At 36.8% G+C, this 16393-nt stretch overlaps 1 protein-coding gene across 1 annotated transcript in view; it reads left to right on the top strand.

The window, feature by feature from the left end:
* RALGAPA1 (Ral GTPase activating protein, alpha subunit 1 (catalytic)) overlaps positions 1–16393 on the top strand; it is a gene marked incomplete at its 5' end in the record, with an annotated part of 124739 nt that overhangs the window by 65526 nt on the left and 42820 nt on the right. Inside the window, 6 exons of the mRNA XM_009074066.1 lie at positions 409–543; positions 1295–1478; positions 9217–10081; positions 11544–11615; positions 12535–12658; positions 14309–14464. Of these exons, the coding sequence (XP_009072314.1) occupies positions 409–543; positions 1295–1478; positions 9217–10081; positions 11544–11615; positions 12535–12658; positions 14309–14464 (1536 nt within the window). The remainder of the gene's footprint in view (positions 1–408; positions 544–1294; positions 1479–9216; positions 10082–11543; positions 11616–12534; positions 12659–14308; positions 14465–16393) is intronic.

Here is a 16393-nt window from a genome sequence, read left to right on the forward strand (position 1 = left end):
GGTTCCATTTTATATAATCCTTGATTCACTTTACAGTGAAATTTATGTGCAGAATGGTGCATCACCCTTAATTTGGATCTGCGTTACCTGTCATTTTAAAAACAGCACCCTACAAATCAATTTTGAAAATCATGGGTATCCTCTGAAGTATAGTATCTGCTAGCAGTTTTACCATTATGAGAATCTGTTGAGTGGATGGTCTTTGTTAAATACATCAGTAGCCAAAGTTTTTACTGATGCCATAAGTTTTTAAGATACAGTGGTTAAAGAAGTGTGAGATGCCATTACTGCAGAAGGTTGACTCCAGTGAATTGAGAAAAAGAAAGCAAATCAGAGAAATAAAATAAAGTAGTAAATAAGTTACAGGTGCTGGTTTAATTGATCTGTAATTGAAAGTGTTTGTTCCAGTTGGTGGTTTCTTTACTTCTGTGCCTATTGGATTGGATAATGGCCTTGCCATTGAAGACCTTGCTGCAGCCTCTTCACACTGCAGGAGCAGAAAATGATAAGACTGAAAGATCTGTTCTTAATTGTATATATAAGGTATATGTTTTCTTCGCTTGCTAAATGAGAATTTCTGTGTATGGGGGTACTGTCAGTTTTCATGAGGTCAAAAGTTTTCTGTAAGCTGACCTCTATTCTACTGCTGAAATGTGGAGTACTGGCTCAGTTCTTGCACAATTCACTGTCATAGCTTGACCTTTGGTATATTTGGGATTGTTGATTTTGTTTTACATTTTGAATGTTTAACCAAGCCTTTTTTTTGTATGTCATATTGATTGCATACACTTCTATTGTAGAAGAGTAGCTATGCATTTGAGACTAAAGATGTAACTTTTTTTATACCAAGCAATTTCGTTTAGGAATAAGCAAGCAAAGCAAAAAGCACTGAGTTGTAAGTACTGTCTTTAGGGACATAGAACAAAGATAGTTGTAGGGTTTTTCTTTTTTTGCAAGAGAAAGAGATTAAACCCTCCAGCAGCTTAGACCTATTTTATGTAATTAAAAAACATAGGAGATCTAAAAAGAAAGGCAACTTCATGATTTGTTGTTAAGTTTTGTTTCTTTATTGTTAAATTCCACTTCGGTGTAGAAACTGTTTTAATAATTTTCTTTGCAGACCAGGGTTTGTTTCTGTAAACATTAAGCATCTAAAATTTTCCAACATTTTGTCCTGCCTACCTGGTTCTAACAAACCAATTAAAAATGTAAATAAAAATTAACTTCATTTCTTACAAAACTGTCAAGTTGAAGTTTCATGAGCTAATGTAATGAAATTCTGGTTTTGTTCTAGGTGCTGCATGGATGTGTCTATGGTTCTCAGTGTTTTAGCAACCCTAAGTATTTTCCTCTAAGCCTTTCTGATTTGGCATGTATGGATTACGATCCTTTTATGCATTTAGAAAGCTTAAAGGAACCAGAACCACTGCATTCTCCAGACTCGGAGAGGTCTTCTAAACTTCAGCCAGTCACAGAAGGTTTGTCAGATTGCCTAAATACATTTTCTTTCAAAGAGATTTTTATCTTGGTTTCCATTATTGAAGTGTTGGTCTAAAGCTTAGGTTTTCAGCTGTACCTAGACACTAGGTAAGAACCATTAGTATGGAATGAGCAAACATAATTTTGAGCAGTTACTTTTCGATTAACTGAAATAAGTATGTTCTGAACTACACGAAGATCAATATAATATGGATTCTTCTTTGCTCTGTGTATCAGCAAAAAGTGTTAAGTACTGCAACATGGATAAATGTTGCTTTTTATTTTACTTTCTGTAAATTAATTTGTTTATTTCTTAATTTTGCTCCTTTTTCTAAGAATATTTTGGGGTTTTTTTCCTGTCTCTGCTTGCAATATTGAATGCTTTCTATGAATTTTTTTTAGCCTATCATAATCTGCTGTCAGTCTCTTTACACTGTTTAAAACCACAGTCGTCTAAAAAGAGAGAAATTTTCTCTCATCTGCTTAGAACATTAAGAGACCTGGGAAGTAACATTTTCTTCACAACTCAAAAATAAAAACAAAGAATCAAGAAACTAAGCTACAGAGGAGTACCATATATTATGCAGTGTATCTAGTAAATATCAAATGTCTACATTGGGAAGAAAATTGAAAAAGATGAGATTAAGATACCAGAAACTCTGTGTAGTGCTATTCTCCCTCTGTATTAAGTTGTTCCATTTAGGCTTCCTTAAGGGGATTAAGAACCAGATAAATGCAGCAGCTCTTTGTAGCAGCTGTGTGCTAACAGCAGGTGATTTTGTGGTCTGTAGTGACTACGTGCTGTTTTTTATGTAGAGAAAATGGCTAATCATTGTGCCCTTGTCTAAGGCATGCTTCATCATCCTCAAGTACTTTTTTGGCCAAAGAATTCTAAACATAGAGCTGTCCCCTAATAAGCTCAGTATTGGATTGAACAAGTCTGATTTGAGAACTATTGGCAGGAGGAGCTGTAATTATTAAATTTACTGAAGGTACTATAGTTGGCTTTTCGTCAAATGGCTGTGGTCTTATTAGTAAAAAGTAATCATCTGCTGGGTCAGAATGAAAGAGGCTTCGAAGGATTCATTCTGTCCTAATTACAGTCTCACCTATACATATTATGTAAAGCTAATATTTAAAGCATTTGCCAAAATTAACTTCCACTGCATGTTCTATTACAGTGTAGTGAATTGTAGTAGCTTTTTATGCCTGGCATCTTTTGTATTCTGTAATAATCTGTAATTATGGGTTAGCAGCAAATGCTGTGTGGCTTTTTTAATCTGACAATCTGAAAAGACAACCCTGAATAGATTTCTCTTAAAATTAATACAGTTGCACAAAGCCTTAGCATCGATATCTTCATTTTGCGTTTCCGACCGTGATCTGTTCTTTTATGATTTCTTGTTAAATTTCTAAATAAAAGTAATTTCAGATGTTCCTTTTATCTCTCCAGATAAATTAAGTTTCAGGGCTCTGGAATTGTAAATCAGACTGTGAAAGTTAATTGGCAGACTACAGCATTATAATGCAACCCGGGTCTTGCAACCTTGGCACTTCTACTCCCCATTGCCAGGCAGAGAATAAAATTGGCAGTGTTTAACTGATCACACAGCATCTGTTCTCCCTGGCATTGTTGGAAGAGTGAGAGGAGTAAAACTAGTGGATAACAACCAGTCTGAGACTCGATCAAGACAGAGGGTCAATTAGTGCAAGCTAGCAGCAGAGCAGTATGCCAATGGATCAATCTCTTTTAGCAGAGTAAAAGGGCTATCATAGTATCTTTTTTGAAGGAATGAAAATGAGTAGGGCAGCAGTTGCAGGGAAATCAGGGAAGTTCTTCAAAGACAGGGTGGGAATTGCTAGCCTCTTAGTTCACAAACAAAGCTGAAAGTACTGAAACGCCAGAATTCTTAAGACAGAGTGCTTTAATGCATGTGATTGAGTTGCCCGGTTATGCCTGCCTTTGTTCAAGGTTGGATCCGTCACAAGTGTTGTGAACACTTAACCACAGCATGTAGTATGAGACCATGAAGATATGGGACTTAGAGTGATACAGCTGTGTAATGGGGACAGGATCTATTGAGAGGCTGGAGCAAGCCATGCAAACAAAAGCAGGGCAAACATTTCTTAAATCCTCTGGGAACAGGCAATGTGAGGAATGATGATGACTATTCCCCTCTCTGTTTCAGTAACTTTCCAAGTGCTGTCTCTCATGATGAATCTCTTACATCTAGGATTATCTGTGTTAATCCTGTGTATCTGTCTTTGTTCTCCTTTCCGTAGGCTTCAGGTAAAGTGGTAGATTTCAGTATAAGCTACACAAAAAATAATTTTGAAATTAGGTATTAAGCATATTAAACTGTTATGTTTAGACCAGAATGAACTTTTAGCAGCTGAGAGTAAAAACCTCAGTAGGGAGCTTTTATTGCATCATCAGAACTTGCAGACAGCGAGTCTGTGGTGCTTTCATACATCTAAAGAATCACTGGGCTTGTCTACATGAAGGCTGATGAACTGTTCCTCTAGCTGATATTGACAACAACCTACTGTAGCTACAGTACAGCTGTGTGTGGTGGTTTGACCCTGGCTGGATGCCAGCTGCCCACTAGAGCTGCTCCATCACTCTGCTCCTCAGCTGGACACAGGAGAGAAAATACAACGAGGGGTTTGTGAGTCGAGGTAAAGGCAGGGAGAGATCACTCACTGATTATCCTCACAGGAAAAACAGATTTGACTTGGGGAAATTAATTGGGTTTATTACCAAGTGAATCGGAGTAGAATAATGAGAAATAAAAACAAATCTTCAAAACACTTTCTCCCCATCCCTCTATCCTTCCCAGACTGAACTTTACCGTCAATCTCTACCTCCTCCTCCCCCACAGTGGTGCAGGGGGATGAGGACTGTGGGAGCTATGATCAGGTCAATGCACATTGTCTCTGCCAGTCCTTCCTCAGTGGGGACAGGGCTCCTAATGCTCTCCCCATGCTCCAGCACAGGGTCCGTCACACCACAGACAATCCTCCTTGAACTTTTCCAACATGAGTCCTTCCTGTGGGCTGCAGTTCTTCATGAACTGCCCCAGCATGGGTCCCTTCCATGTGATTTGGGAACAGTCTGCTCCAGCGTGGGTCCCCCACAGGGTCACAAATCCTGCCAGCAAACCTGCTCCAGCATGGGCTCCTTGCTCCACAGGACCTGCCAGTAGCCTGTTCCAGCGAGGGCTTTCTGCAGGGTCACAGCCTCCTTTGGACACCCCCCTGCTCCAGTGTGGGGTCTTCCATGGGCTGCAGGTGGATATCTGTTCCACCATGAACCCCAAGGGCTGCAGAGGCACATCCTGCCTCACCACAGGCTGCAGTGGAATCTCTGCTCCTGTGGCTGGAACAGCTCCTCCCCCTTCTTCATCACTGACCTTGATGTCTGCAATGTTTTTTCTCTCACATACTCTCTCCTCTCTGGCTGCAATTTGTTTCTGCCCATAAACTTTCTTTTTCCTTCTAAAATGTGTTATTTCAGAGGCTTTACTACCATTGCTGATTGAATTTTCAGAGAAGTCACTGCTGTAATCCCCCTGCTATCAAACCTTGCCATGCAAAACCACTGTGCTAATTAACTCCACCTAACTAGCCAGTTCAGACATTCACAAGCTAACTCAGATTGCATAGTGCCCGGTTCTGCTTCCTTCTGATCATCTGCATTTCATTCAGGACCATAAATATATATGAGGAAGAATTAATATGGAACCTCTCCTTCAAAGCTTTGTTTTTTGTTTGTATTAAATTATGCAAACAATTAGGAAAAGATAAAATTGAGAGGGTTTTGTGACCCTTTTATTGAAAGAAAGCTGTGTACATGAAAATAATGTGGTAGTAAGCAAAAGTGCTATATATCTTCTAATGTTAATAGATAGCGAAATTAGACTATTGAATAGAGTCTGGTTGTAAGAAAATAATTTCATGGGATTTTTTTGAAATTATAGGCAAAACAGTTTTTAAACATGTTCTTCATAGATCACAAATCTGTTAGAGATAGTTGTGATTGGAAGATAGTCGTAATATTGCATAGATTCAATCATCTATCAGTTATTGATTTAATTGATTTTTCCCCTATTACTCTTATTTCTCCAAACATATTCTAAACTCTTTTGCATAGACTGATTATTTTTTCCTCTTATTTTTCAGTTTCTGAAGAAAATGTTTTCCTCACCTGATGTTTAGTCTTAGTTTTTATTTAAAAAATAGAAATATAAATTACTTTTCTTTTAAGGCTTTGCTGTTTGCCTTTTTACTGAAAGGATGCAAAAAGCACACTTTAAAAGCAATATACGTAGTGCATCTAGATTAGCACAGTTTGTGTTACTTGAGGGACATTCTAGAGTGGGTTCTCTGTAACCACATGTCTAGATACCTGAATCTTAAAATTAAGAAGCAGTGAGAGTTGCTTAAACTGATGTAAAATACAGGTAACTAAGCTAAACTGAAGATTCTTAGGCTCCATCTAAATGTAATGGAGAGAAAAAAAGAAGAGTTTTCAGAATGATTCATCCCATTGCTCCAATTTGGGCTTCTAACTGAGATGAATCAGTCTGTACAAGTGCATCGTTCTGTAGGCAGCTAAAAGGGTGAGTTAAATTCCACCCGAAGTCATTACTTTTTCTTTCTACTACATAACCTTAGTCATTTAGAAACTGTTCAGCCAAATCTGAATTAAAGAGTTAACACTTTTTAAGGAAATTCCAGAATCCTTCATTCATGTCAGAGATAAAAATTAATGGTGATGGACCTTCAGACTTTCCACAAAAGGGGTGATTTCAGAGACTGACAAAAACAGACAATATAACATGCTCCTATTAAATTACCCAGTGATCATGTACACATATAAATTACGTTGCCAAGCCAGAGGCTGTGCCATTCTAACGAGAGCAGGGATGTGTTTGCTCAGGAAGTCAGGCCAGCAAAGCAGTGGGTTAGGCTGTCTTAATGTGTAGCCATATGACTAGGTTGTAGAATTTGTGGTAAAGCTGTGTCGGCGTGCATTATTGCATATTTTTATCTGCACTTCAGAAACAAAGGGCATGGTTTACATACTAATTTTAATAATTCTAATATATTGGATGTTCAGTTGCTCCTGATTGAGGAGATGTGTTTTGTGGAATTAATATGTATTCTTTAAGGTGCAAATTTAATTTAAAATTCTCCGATTTTCAAAAAACATTACTGGGCTTGGGATTTTTTTTCCTTTTTCTTTCCTAAATGAAACCGTCTACCAAAATCTGATGTGCTGTGTGGCAGAAATTGAAGTTTTCTGTGTCAGTTTTTGATCAATAATACTGTATTCTGAGAGAAGACTCAGAAATGCTATTCTCAGTTTATAAAAGAGATAATCAGAGATATACAATTTTAATTCAAGAGCAAAGCTTTAGAGAAAGGTTGTGTTAGGACTGAGAATGGACCTTTTGAATTTAAATTCATTGTTCCACTCTTTGTACCACCATGTCCTCTTCCATACATCTCTTAGGCTCCTGAGGGAATAAATTCATGCACACAGGCACAATGCAACTATGGTCTGGTTTGAGATCTTTAGGGTTTGCCACAAAACAGTAATAGTACTAACTTAGATGCTAAAAGGTCCCTCTTATTTCTTCAGATTTCCCAGCAGAACAGGAGGCATTTAACCTACATAGTGTGGGACTTCAGGTATCTGGAAAGCTTACATGTGTTTTTGCTCCTAGGACCCAGAGAAAAGTATTACCTTACCTGTGCAGTGCCAAGTGCTAAATACTTGGCATAGATATCCTGACAAAGATGAGCATCAGGCTTTGCTTTGTCCAGGTGCTCCTCAATACTGTGCTGATAAATTTTTCTTCAAGCATCCAACTTACTCTTTGTCTTGTATAAACTTGCTTCCAGTTCCTTCTTATATTTCAGTAGATGGCACTATAACTTAATTTCCTTGTATGCCATCAATACCTGGACATTTAATTCAGCATCACTGAATATTTTTGTCTTTGTAAATTGTAAACCTGAAGAATACTACAGATTATGAAAATATAATATGTAATTTGTTTGTATTAATTTCCAAGGCCTTAATTTATTAATATAGTTGAGTAGATACTAGTTTTGGAATTGTGTAAATATTGTGTTGATTTTGCCAACTATTAACTGGATGAAATGTTTCCCTTCTCGCAGTTCAGATGTGGTGCTTCCTAAAGGTAGAGAAGAGCCAGAATCCCAAATGTCTCTTACATGCTTTACCCCAGCCTTGTAGGGGGTGAAAAAAAGCAAATATATACTAATTGTTTATTTTTGCAGATGCAGAATGCATCCATCTTCAGAAACTGAAGGTCTGTAATGACAGTCAGTACACAGTACAAATTAGCCTTTATTTTTCCAGTGAAACTATTTAAGACACCTTAGACTGCAAAACGAAATTTGTTTCTTAAATATTAGGTTTTGTTGCATATAAATACACATTATAAAGGGAGATGAGTTCATTATACCTTACTTACACATCCAAGAGCTTACATTTTCTCAGTAAATACTGAAGGAAAAAGTAGCATAATTCAGAACATTCTGGTTTGATGGATTTTTGATGAGAATAAAAGTGAAGTGTTTGCAGCTGTTTTCAATGTTTAATATTGTTTAAAATAGATGATGTAATCCTGAGGAATAATCTTGCTTTATCTTCCCCTAGTAAATCCCAAATACAGGGCATCCAGGTCAAGTTATAAGAGAGACGCTACAGAAACATGTTGATCTTGTTGATCAATATTGCCATATTGATCTTGTTCCTTCTTCTACCTGTGTTCTTCTACAGCATAATATTTTTGTGTGGGGGTCCCCTGAACCAGCTGAGGTTTGTCTGCCTGACAGAGTCACTTTGACCAGCTCTGTACTTCGTAGGCAATATAGAATGGATTTGATAAAGAATTCAATAACAATATAGTACTGGGTTAGCAGGATGTGATACAAACACTAAGAAATTCCTTTTGTGAATTTAGATGACATAAAATGCAAGGGGAAGGTATGCAGCAAGGAAGGAGGTGACAAAAACTGTATTGAAATACCAGTGCATCTCACAGGATGAATTCCACATAAGATGGACATGATTAACTTCTCTTTCCTTCTTAAAATGCAGTTGGGGCATGAGATTTACTTTTTGAAAATTTTGCTAATGTCAGGTTGTGTTCAAAACCAAGAGCCTGCTCTTGGTTTTGTACTTTTGCACTTTAAAACCATCCGGTAGTATTCTCAAGCTAACCTACAGCTATATGCTCCCCAGGGAAATTAAGATGGATTAGAGGTTTTGTGCATCTATTTCGCTTTTTATTTCTCAGTGTAATTATGTTTATAAATATAAAAATACACTGCAGTTGGAATGGGCACCTTGCAACTCAGTTATGATCTCTACGTCAAAAGCAATTTAAGATTTATTTTCATTAGATAAGAAACAGTGTATTGTAGAAGAACAATGCTGATAAAGCTATGGTAAAGGAGGTATGGTAGACTGTAAAATAATGAAAATGCTGCTTTGACTGTCTTATGATTTTTCATGCTATTTATACAAGAGACCAGTGTTCATCAAAATACATATTTTCCATTACTGAGTTGAATGTATCCTTAGCTTTCAGTGCTTATCCTCTGTTTAAAACTCATGAAGAGGGGACCAAAAGAAATGTTTAAATCTCAACGTTGTTTTCTGAACTCTTCTTAAAACCTGTGCTCTTTCTCTTGCAGTGAAAACTCACATGCAACAAGGATTAATTTCTGTAGCTGCTCGTACTGTAATAACACATCTAGTCAACCACTTAGGCCACTATCCCATGAGTGGAGGTCCTGCTATGCTAACCAGTCAAGTGTGTGAAAACAACGACAATCCATACAGTGAAAGTCCTGAGCTTTCTCCTGAACTTTTTGAGAATCCAAATCTTCAATTCTTTGTGTTAAACAATACTTCCCTGGTGTCTTGCATACAAATCCAAGCAGAAGACGATATGCCTGGTGGAGGACTGTCTGCTGGACTTGCATCTGCTAATTCAAATGTAAGAATTATAGTGCGTGATCTATCTGGCAAATACTCATGGGATTCAGCCATTTTGTATGGACCATCGTCTTTGTGTGGATCTTCACAACAAACGTCTTTTGCACTTTCATTATCTCAGCAAGATAAACCAGAAGATGCTCTTTCGTCTTTTGAGCATGTGGAGGATGTATCTGCAAGGGATGGAATGACACTCCAAGTAAAAAGGAAATTTAGAGACACTGTACCAACGTGGGATACAATTAGGGATGAAGAAGATGCCCTTGATGAGCTCCTGCAGTATTTAGGTGTTACAAGCCCTGAATGCTTACAGAGAACTGGTGTCTCACTCAACATCCCTGCTCCTCAACCAGTCTGCATCTCAGAGAAGCAGGAGAATGATGTCATCAATGCAATTCTGAAACAGCACACAGAAGAGAGAGAGTTTGTTGAAAAGCATTTCAATGATTTAAATATGAGAGCTATGGAGCAGGATGAGCCAACCTCACAAAAGCCCCAGTCAGCATTTTACTACTGCAGATTACTTCTCAGTATACTGGGAATGAATTCTTGGGATAAAAGGTAAAAAGAATTACAATTTAAAAACTTTCTTTTAAGAAATTGTGCTATTCTTACCATGTAATAATAGTTGATCATAGAGTTGGTTAAGCCAAAAATACTCCAGGCCAGCTAACAAAAGAAGAGAGAGGATGTGTAACTAAGGGCATCTTTCTTCTGAAATGGCAGCTTTCTTCTGCATTTCAACCTGTCATTTTGAGAGACAAGGAAAGGAGGAACCTGTTGCCTTTCTTGTGATTTATATTTTTCTTTAGAACAGTGTTTGAAGGCGAATTGAAGGCGTGATGTATTTTCTTTGCTTCCCATGTATGTTCCTGAAAAAATCATTACCTTTCTATGCCAGAATGAGACTCAGAAAGTGTCATATTCTCAGTTATTGTGTTGCTGGACAGTATCCTGCTGCTTTGTCTGCTCAGAGCACGCTTGCATGCAGCCTCAAAGCATTGCATCTGTGTTAGCTAATGAGAAAGATGTGCCCCTACTATTTATTTCAACATTGTCCATGCTTGGGTATTGTTTAGAACAACAGGAGAATAGCAAGTTCAGTTACAAAAGGAATGTCTGTGTTTATGTTATTATTTTTATGTGGGCGTAGTTAGCTGCATGTCTGCATATACATGTGGATATGTACCAATATTATCATCCTAGAATGTATGGGTCTTTCTGAAATCTTCTTTTCCTATTGCTGTCAAATTCCCTATTAGAGTCATTGAAGTATTTTCTTACTATGAAGGGAAATTGATATTCTGTAAAACAAAAGTAGTCTGTTTCACTGAGGTATCACTGGTATCGGACAAAATTTTGGTGTTACAACCCTTCTTACTTAATTCCTCAAGGCAGTCTGGTTCTGAACAGTACTGCTCTTAAGCTCATTCCAGTGTGTTTTGTGGGAAACATCTTAAGCACAGTTGAAAAGAAATTAAAACTGCCTTTCTTGCTCTAACATACTGTTTTGGTTTTTTCCTTTAAATTGTTACAGCTGGGTGGGTGACTACTGAGCTATGTTCTGCTCACTTCTGCAATTCAGAATAGCAAAGGATCTGTGTTTAATGCACTAACTCTCTAGAACAGTAGATTAATGGGACTGTCTTTTGTCACTAAGCATATGTGTTATGGCCTCGTAAAGTGTGCAGCTTATATATGCATTAAAGGGAGCTCTGTCTGTTCTTCTGTAGAGAAGAGATGGATCCCAGTTGGATCCAATAGGTTGACAGAAGACAGTGGAAGGAGTGAAAGGTTGTACTCAGGGCTGTAATGAATATAGATTTCCTGGAGTAGGAAAAATTGTGCGCATACTTTTTTGAAGTTATCTTAATTTTTAAATGTTAAGAAAGTACTGTTGACAATGCAAAATCGTTTGTTTACTATTCTTGAATGGACCTGGAAATGTTCTTGTACCATTCTTGTACTGTTCTGATTCCATCAGTTAACAGGTGATAATAGAATTACAAATTTCTCTATTTAGAAGGAGCTTTCATCTCCTGAAGAAAAATGAGAAGTTACTTCGAGAACTCAGAAATTTGGACTCAAGACAATGGTAAATTCTTTTAATGACTGCCTACTTACTTAAGTGTGCCTGTATTTAAATGCCTTTAATTGCATAGTTGCAAGAGTTGAGCAGAATTTTTGAATGTTTTTTTAATTATTATTGTATTTTACATTGTATTGTAGTTACTTGTGTTAAATGGAAGTTGCATTAGTATTGTCTGTAGAGTGAAACTCTGCAAGTAGGATACCATGAGATAAACAGATTTCAAAATAACTTATGATTATTTGTATTTGCATAACAAATGAATGGTTTTAAAACATTGATATATCAGAGTCTCCACATTTTAAGCTTTGGCTAATTGTGCAGCTGTTTTCTCATGCTGCTGATATTTGAAGACATGGAATTCTAGTTGGAATTGTAGCACAGAATTAAAAACTGGGTTGGTTTTGTAGAATTTGAAATAAAATGCAGTAGAAGTTTTAAAAGTGTGAGAAACCACCTACAGTTGCTGCAGTGTCTAGTAGCAAGCTGTGAACAGAAGACATTGCTATTTACTTATAGATTCTTCATTCAGTTGCATAAGCTGCACTTGCAACAGCATTCAGAAGGCTTAATGGGCAGTGCAGTGTGTGTAATGCCTGTGTTACAGGTTTTGCTCGTTTCAAAAGCCCAGCCATTCCATTAGCAATTGGTACAGCTTGTGCATCCTGCATCTTAGGAGTCATGAAAGGGATAAGTGCTGCTCACACACAGCAAAACTTTAGGCTCTAGAGAAGACAGGAGTAGAAAAGACAGAATGGGAATATGCAAATGTAGAGGGAATACAAAAAGAAGCCATATAGTTGTACTTGGATTCCACTATGTATTTTTAATATTTTTAAAGCCATGCTCTGTCTGCACTGTTTGCATATTTTGGTTTCATATTAGTAAAGTCACTGTCATTCAATGACTATTCTCTGTTTTACAGCCGAGAGACACACAAGATTGCAGTGTTTTATGTTGCTGAGGGACAGGAAGATAAACACTCCATTCTTACAAATACTGGGGGAAGTCAAGCCTATGAGGATTTTGTAGCTGGTCTTGGCTGGGAGGTATTTATTAAAATGTTTTTATCCTAGGCTTGTTTATAGAGAAAATTACAGATCCCTTTATATAGCTCTTTAGCCCTTCAGCATTTTTCACAACTACTGAAATACATTGGTTTGCAAATGGGATGTAGAAAAAAATGCCAGTTTTGATTTCATTAGCAATATTAGTTATTTGAATTTAAGGTCTTACAATTTAAGAAAGTTTGTGCAGGCAGAAATAATTCTTTAATGTGCAGTCCTGTACTTGGCTTTGTTGGACTGATTAGAAGGCATCTTGATTTACCTGTAAACTTGTAAAGTGTTAATTCCATTGCAGTTTGAGCTTTGCTCAGATTTGAGACTCCAAAAAGTCCAAACAAGCAGCTTCTCACACGCTCCCTTCCTCCTGCCTTCCACTGCAGGCGTGTGTCAGTTCACGCTCCACTCTAACAGTTAGAAATACAGTGATGTACCCCCTCATCTATGTGGGCCTGCAACTCTTTAGTCACTTGTTTGATACTGTTACAAGGATTCCCTTTTTTGCATCCCTTCTTTCAGACCACACAGGATTAATTTCCACTGTAAAGTTCAATTTGACACTGTTGCACAGAAGTACAGCAGTGACTCTAGCTCCTGGCTGGCTGCATAAGAACCTGCAGGTTTTTTGTTCCTCTTGGAACTTGTGCTCATCAGGAATGTCCATATGAGTGTCTGTCTTACTTATTTTTTGGGTATACCTTAGGTATATAAGAGCACTACCAGATTAGCTGTGTGACAATGACTGAGTTTTCCACAGGAACAGCAGAAAACTGCTAAAAGTCTGCTGGTTTTCATGAATGTAGGTGTTTATTTCCCACATTCAGGAGCCAGCAAAAACACATTAGTACCTTCAAATATCCTTCTTTAGTGGTTTAATTCTCTTAGGCATTATTAGCTAATTTAAAGAGTTGCTAATTTGGATTAATATTCCTTAATGAGCTAGCTAATATTTTAAGGCCTTTACATTAAATTTTGGATCCTTTATTAACAGAAAAACAAATACATCCCATGTAAGCAGAGATTAAATGTATTCACATCTGAGATATAATTTTCTTTAGTCACTGTTTTGCTCATTAAGTCACAGTCACTGCTCATTAAGCATGGTCATTTCAGTGACAAACTATTTCCCATAGAACCAAGGCTTACAAACTTATTTATGAATTATCAGTTAGTTTCCTGTGATTTTTTTCATATTCACAGAATGAAAATTTCTCAAAATATGTATGAAAGGTAACAAGACAATTTAAAATTGCCTAGCTCTCACATGGGGTATCTTCAGAGCTCAGGTCAAGGTTGACGGAGTAGAATCTTTAAAACTTGAAAAAGCACATGTAAGTGACTACACAAGTGATCAGGGAGTAATGCAGTAAATATTTATTTACACAGCCTTTCATTTTGTCTAACCTCATCTTCCAAGCAGCTTCTGTGCTGAATGTAGAATATAGAATGCTACTGCACTGCAGGTGATTTCTTGTCTAGTCAGCAAGTCTGAGCTCTTTTAGAAAAAATAACTGTACTGTTGTGAAAATTATCTTCAGCTTTAAAGTTCAGTTGAAAATGTATTTTAAAGTATAAAGACTGTATTTATCACCTGATAATTTTTTTCTTGTAAAGTTTCCTGGGCTTTCTTTCTAGGTAAATCTCACAAACCATTGTGGCTTTATGGGAGGACTGCAAAAAAACAAAAGCACTGGATTGACCACTCCGTATTTTGCTACCTCAACAGTAGAAGTAATGTTCCATGTGTCAACAAGAATGCCTTCTGATTCAGATGATTCTTTAACAAAAAAGGTAGGTATCTCTGAATAACAGTTTCCTTTGGTAATAAACCCAGAGAAATTAGAGTAAAAGAATATCCAGTAGCTTTTGGGGTTTTTAAAAAAAAAAATAAATGAACAAAACCAAAAAACCCACACACACATAAAATAACATCCTTAGCTGCTAAGAGTTGGTATTTTGCTGAGGTAGGTTAAGCAATATAAATTATTCTCTACCAGTTTCTAACTTTACCATACTGGTGATTTTTGCCATCATTGCAGCTGTTGGCAGGAACACGTGTAGTGGGGAAAAGTGCAGGTAGGTAATGGTTTGTGTAGAAGAAAAAGCATTACATCTGAATGATGTCTTAGTACCTTGAGACCTTAAATGCCAGTTAATAAATATGTGATGAGTACTTTCTAAGATGACTGTTTATTCACTTAAGTGTCATGTGCTGGCTATTAACATAATTTTCCCTTTTAAAAAAATTAAAAATATGAAGACAATGTTTATTGTATATAAGGGGTTTTGTCTTGGAGCAAGCACAGATGCTCAACACTGATATGATTTTTTTATAAGTGCCTTAAGAAAACAATGGTTTGCTGTATTGGTATTTTTTTCTTTAGAATTTAATAAATTCCACATTAGTGATAATAAGTTACGGTGTCGAACATGTGTCCTATTATAAATGAACAATTAGCTATCATTAGACTGTCCCCCCGTCCTGCATACATACATCTTCAGATGTGCTAATCCATTCAGTAGACACGTTAATGAGCGCCGGCTGAAGTGTAATATTGGAGGAACTGAAGCTGGTTGACCTCAGCATGGAGTTTAATACTTGTAATTAAATTAGACAGTAGACAGTTAGTAAAGAGAGAAATAGCCATGCCTCTGGCAAGTTTCAATTATTAATGACTTTTTTGTTCTTTGTTTTGAACTTGAATTAAAAAATATTCTTGTTCTTATTATAGACTATGTGCTATAACTTCTCACTGTTGCATCTTAGGTTGGTTTGGTTGGTGTGGGGTTTTTTAACTAATAATGTTTTTGCATGTCTGCCTATGATGCTGCATCCTTTCTGTTCCTTATTTCCTGAAGTAGGGCCAGGGTAATACTTAGGTGGTTAAATGGTTTATAAAAGTGGTTTAATAGCAAAAGTAACTTATTTTAAAATAAGATTCTTGCTACTGTTTTAGTATAGAACAACCTGTAGGGTTTTTTCTACGCTGTCTTCTTTATTTTTTAAACAGAAACTTGTTTTTTTAAAACACAGCTTGTAATTATCTTTGCAATGTTTGTTTATAATCTCTTTGAATTAGAACACTACAAAGTGTTGACAAGGAGGACTATGGGTCACAGTGAAAATGAATGAATAATGAGTAATTTGAAAATGCTGTGGACTTCAGCAGAACACACAAGCAAGATCTCATGTCTGTTTCCAGGAGCATGTCATGAATAAGTGTTTTAGGTCTCTCAAAAAATTATCTGCAAAGGCATTGGCAAAAGCAGGTGTAATATTAAAGTTAAAGCATGACAAAGTTTGTTGGCAGGGTTCACTCTACTACTTAGTAGATGGTTAAAGCAGACAGAGAAAAGTCAGACTAAAATCTAAAAATCAATCAGTCTAAAACTAAAATCAACCAAATATGATCTACGTGGAGGCTAAGGATGAAGAAGGGTAAGGATGCGAAAGGGTAAGAATGAAAATGAGTAAGGAAGATACTCCCTGAGTCATAAGGTTCAGCATGACCCCCCTTGCCAAACTTAGCCCCAGACTTGAACAATGGTTTAGGCCTAAAGGTTTTTAACAGCACTTAAACTTAACAACACTTGATCAATAGCCTAATTCAAGCTGTTTAACAAAAGATTCTATAGAACAGTATACAGCACAACAGTAACTCACTTGGGCCTGAGTTACTTAAGAATGTAAGTACATTTGCTACACATACTCGCACACAC

Source organism: Acanthisitta chloris, unplaced genomic scaffold (genome assembly GCF_000695815.1).
Source record: "Acanthisitta chloris isolate BGI_N310 unplaced genomic scaffold, ASM69581v1 scaffold23674, whole genome shotgun sequence".
In the NCBI taxonomy this organism is placed as follows: domain Eukaryota; kingdom Metazoa; phylum Chordata; class Aves; order Passeriformes; family Acanthisittidae; genus Acanthisitta; species Acanthisitta chloris.